Source organism: Condylura cristata, unplaced genomic scaffold (assembly GCF_000260355.1).
Source record: "Condylura cristata isolate star-nosed mole 26May11 unplaced genomic scaffold, ConCri1.0 scaffold00003, whole genome shotgun sequence".
In the NCBI taxonomy this organism is placed as follows: Eukaryota; Metazoa; Chordata; class Mammalia; order Eulipotyphla; family Talpidae; genus Condylura; species Condylura cristata.
This window is the reverse complement of record NW_004567104.1, coordinates 9008417-9012940: the sequence shown is the minus strand read 5'-3', so window position 1 is coordinate 9012940 and position 4524 is coordinate 9008417. Positions and strand designations below refer to the sequence as shown.

General features: G+C 40.3%; 1 protein-coding gene across 2 annotated transcripts; it reads left to right on the top strand.

The window, feature by feature from the left end:
- Positions 1 to 233: 233 nt before the first annotated feature.
- On the top strand, positions 234 to 3987 carry RPL22L1 (ribosomal protein L22-like 1). 2 transcript variants are annotated; one of them, XM_004674959.2, is made up of 4 exons: positions 234 to 260; positions 1977 to 2069; positions 2232 to 2353; positions 3724 to 3987. In XM_004674959.2, the coding sequence occupies exons 1-4, from the start codon at positions 252 to 254 to the stop codon at positions 3866 to 3868; spliced, it is 369 nt and encodes a 122-aa protein (XP_004675016.1). In that variant the 5' UTR covers positions 234 to 251; the 3' UTR covers positions 3869 to 3987. The 2 variants fall into 2 exon arrangements, with proteins under 2 accessions (XP_004675016.1, XP_012586906.1); XM_012731452.1 differs by having other exon boundaries at positions 245 to 260; positions 1980 to 2069.
- Positions 3988 to 4524: the final 537 nt, after the last annotated feature.

Sequence of the window (4524 nt, the reverse complement as noted above, 5' to 3'; positions counted from 1 at the left end):
GTAGAGTCCCGAGTGGGAAGCAGTAAACCATCTACAGCTCCGCAGACAGCCAACTCTCACAGAAAACGATTAGGTAGCTTCCCCCCCACTACCACGCCCCGGTTGCCTAGGTTATTGGTGTCGCACTCCTTTTACGTTCTCTTCCGGGAGGACGTAATCTTCCGTTCTCGGCGCGTGACGTAGCACGCTGGGGTATAAAGACGAGCCGCGCGGTCGACGCTTCCTCTCTCGTCTCACGGTGGGCTGTAAGCATGGCGCCGGTAAGTGAGCGTGGTGAGATGGGTGTCATGCTCCAAGGCGATCAATTTAGCCGCTCACAAGTGGGGACGTCTCATTGGAGATAAAGGGTTAGAAATGGATACTGCGTCAGGAGCGTAACCAAGGTGTTAAGGTTCTAAGTTATTTCCCGGAGACTCCTGGCGACTGCCGTGTTGTTCGTGGAGTTCGAACTGGACCGGAATTGCCAAAAGATGTGGTTCTGGGAGCGCCGGGAGTGGGACGGGAGGGACAAGGTTCTTTGCGCCGTGTTATGCCGATGCCACCGATTTTATATGCACGAGAAGGGGTGGGAATATTTGGTGTGTCTCAGTCTTGCAGGGCTGAGTTGGGCGTTCAAGTACTGAGCTCCGTAGTTTTAATATGCGAATGAGGTCCGTATTTGCAGTTTTTCAAACTTAAGTGAGTGTTGACGTTGTGACTACGACCCGCCCACTTGTTCGTCAATTAACAACCTTGGGATTTTCATAACTGACATTCTCAAGCGTAGTCAATTGTTAGCGAGCCTGCTGATCCGGTCAGGGCGGCGTCTTTGGCGACTCAGTGCGGGAGTTTAAATGTTTAATTTTGAGCGTCAGAGCAGCAAGATGTCTCCAAGTTGATCTCTGGATTGAGTGGCAGTGTTTAAACGAATTGTAGAGCGACCACTGCGGTTTGTTTTTGTGTCCAGCTGCCCACTTAGAGTTCCTGGGATCACATGTGTCTGGTTCACATAAGGTTCTATGGAGTCCTGATACGGCATTCTTTTGGGTGCTGCCTCATTGTCTGTAAACCCATTTGGATGCTTCCCCAAGATTTCCTTCCCCAAGTTGGGTTTGTGCTTTGGCATTGGTGACTTTTTCATGGTTTGCAGACGCCTTTTCCCCATTATCTCGTGGAGTTTTAAAGGCTACCTTTTCCACCAAATTATTTGAATCTACTGGAATTATGATGTGCTAAGTTGACTAAAAGCTGGGTTGACACCAGGCACCTGTAAGCTCTTACCAATTTTAAATTTGAGGGGAGTCACAAGTTACTGAAGATTAAGTCCTGGTAAATGCTAATTTATTTGTGTGCTTTCAGTGACCATAGCAATATTTAACTTACGGGTATTGACTTAAAAGTAATTTTTTGAAAGGCTGCCAGATTATAGGAAAGAGTACCCCCTTTCCTTATATTAGGATTAAATTCTGTAGACAGGTATGTGAAATAGTATGTCTTTGCAGGTAATTAGACTAGGACTAGGTGGTCTCCCCTTCTTATCTGCAGTAATAATGGTGGTAATAATGTCCCATAGTAAACAGTAGCTTGATTACTATGTCCCATAGTAAACCTCTTATTTGTTAAGTCTTGGTTAGAGGTCACTTGGGTTTACCTAAGTAATAGGTTGTCCTTAATATTTTAATGCTTATACAAGCAGAATGCCTTCTGAAGGAAACTAAAAGTGGCTTACTATATTGCTTCCAAGTTTTGTGACTTTTGCATTTGTGAGGCCACTTCAATGGTGAAATGGAAAATTTAGTTTGTAGGAACACATTTAAAACCAAGTTAAGGAATGTGCCTATCATCCGACAGCCTGGCTAAAAGGGACAATCCAACAATTTTTTTTTTTAAATACTGTACCTTGATACTGTTTTAATTTCATGATACAGTTTTAGTTTTTTTTATTTATAAAGTAAACAGATAGAATGAGAAGTTACAATTATGTTAACTTTCTATAGCAGAAAGAGAAGAAACCTAAGAAGGCAACCTGGAAGTTTAATTTGGACCTTACTCATCCAGTAGAAGATGGAATTTTTGATTCTGGAAATTTTGTGAGTATCACTGCTTAATTTGTTTTGATCATTGTAGTAGAATTACTAAAGGTGACATGTGTGCTATTTGATTTTAACCTAAGCTCTATTCCTAGGGTACCTTCCCTAGTGAATATCTAGGGTTTTCTTCCCTAGTTTTGCATCTTTTCTCTTTTAAAATAGGAACAGTTTCTGCGGGAGAAGGTTAAAGTTAACGGGAAAACAGGAAATCTCGGGAACGTTGTTCACATTGAACGTTTCAAGAATAAAATCACAGTTGTTTCTGAGAAACAGTTCTCTAAAAGGTTGGTATTTGTTCTCTAAAAGGTTGGTGTTTGGCTTTCATAAATATTGCAGTGAAATTATGATAGTTGTGAAATATTTTCTAGACTAGTTCTAGTATTTTGCACATTGTCGAGTATTTTAATATTAGAACTTATTATAAGGAAGTTTGGTTTTGGAGGCAACCAGCGTAAATAATGTAGCATCTTGCTGGGGGTTTTCTGTTTATTTGACAAATACATTACACGACAGCTCTGTTGTAGAGCTAAGTAGCCCATCAATGAACTCAACAAAGTGTACTCAATGAAAAGCTTAATTTATAGTGGGAAGGAGGCGATGAAATGTGATATTAAGAAGTTAGTGCTTTTGAAACGTTTATTGTAATAAATAAAAACGTATTATATTTTTAGATTGGGTGATCAGGGAAAGTGTAATCTAAGTGGGGTGCAGGAGTGAGCCAGGCAAATAAGGAAATTGATCATTGATCATCTGATGTTAAAAACTAGTGTAGGGGGCCTCCCTGGTGGTGCAATGGGTTAGGATGCAGCATTGCAAGCTGGCTGCAGCAGCCTCTGTGCAAGTTAAATCCCCGGCCCCAGAGGTGACTACATCTTGTGGCAGACCTCTCCTGACCTGCCTGCTGCTCCCCTCAGCAGCGTACTTCGCAACGATCTGCCTATTATGCTCCCCACTCTTGTTTCTGGTGAAGCCTTTCACCGCCCCTGCACCTCTAGCTTGTACCCTAGTTCTGTATGAATGTATAAATAAATCTTAAAAATAATAATGATAAATAAGACCCAAAAAAAGACAATGTAGGAGCATATTGTTAACAGTGCTTATTAGCAGTTGTCACTGGAGGCTTAGGCGTTAAATTTCAGTACTATCACCTGCCAGGAAGCTAACCCACATACAGATTCTTATCTTCCCCCCACCTCTGTCTTTGGTGAATTGGTGAGTTCTCTCATCCACACTTCTGTCCTTACCCCAGGCATAAATCATTTAAAAAAAGAAAAAACACTGATGAAGGACAGGGAAACCTTCAAGGGAATGCTGGTGATTTTGCTGTTAAATGACTGGAGTGAGTAAATGAGGTGGAACTATTAACTGCTGTCTTATGTACTGGCTTCCAACATAAAGAAGAAAGATTTATTCAGGGAGATGGGGAAAATAAAGGTATTGGTAGGGCATAAACTGATTTTAAGGTAATTAGGATTGAGGCTTAGTGACTTAGCACAATGTTTGATAAAGTGGATGTGTCCTAGCACAATCTGGGGATGGGAAAGGTAAATACAATTGCATACTATGGTATATATCTACATTATGTATATACACACATACACACACACACACACATGATAATGGATTGTATTAATGCGGTGTGTTTATTTCAAAGGTATTTGAAATATCTTACCAAGAAATACCTTAAGAAGAATAATCTTCGTGATTGGCTTCGTGTGGTTGCATCTGACAAGGAAACATATGAACTTCGTTACTTCCAGATTAGTCAGGATGAAGATGGATCTGAATCTGAGGACTAGGTGAAGCCACCGCATGTTTGGTGGCTTTGCTTACTAAAAAACAAATGACTTTACAAGAGAAAGAGACATCTAGATACGGACTTAGTTTTGTGGTGAATAAAGTTGTGCTTTGAATGTTACTGCTTCCAATCTCAGTTATTTAAGTGCATGCTGTTTACATGATGCAGCTTTCTTTTGTTTTCATTGAGAGAATAGCATATAATATCTCTTAAGGTAGTGGGTTTTTCCCTAGGACTTCTGAAACCTCACTTGACAAATATCCTCAAAGAGTATGTATTTAGGAGGGAATAATGAAGAGTTTGTGGTCACAACTATAAATTTTCACAGTTTGAGCAGTATTTTTATGCTGAATCACTCATGCCATAACCTAATTACCTTACCATAGGGGCTCTGGATAACCATGGTACTTCTCTAAACCAGTTTCTTTTCATGTATTAGAAATCTCCAACCAGATGCTTGGCTAAAAAAAAGTTTCTAATAAAATCTTTTTAACACCATTCCTCACTGATACTTCAGAAAATGCTCCTCTATTTAAAATGCCTCAGTGGATATTCTTCCCCTACCCCCAAATTTTCTTTGGACAAGATGGGTTCAAATCACTAAGATGAGCGAGGGGAGAAAATAAGTGTGAGGAGGAAGATAACTAATTTAATATT

Excerpts from the sequence above, each read along its gene's own strand:
- RPL22L1 (XM_004674959.2), top strand. Across the intron at positions 2,070-2,231 it reads TTTTTGATTCTGGAAATTTT|GAACAGTTTCTGCGGGAGAA; the intron begins GTGAGTATCACT and ends CTTTTAAAATAG. Across the intron at positions 2,354-3,723 it reads GAGAAACAGTTCTCTAAAAG|GTATTTGAAATATCTTACCA; the intron begins GTTGGTATTTGT and ends TTTATTTCAAAG.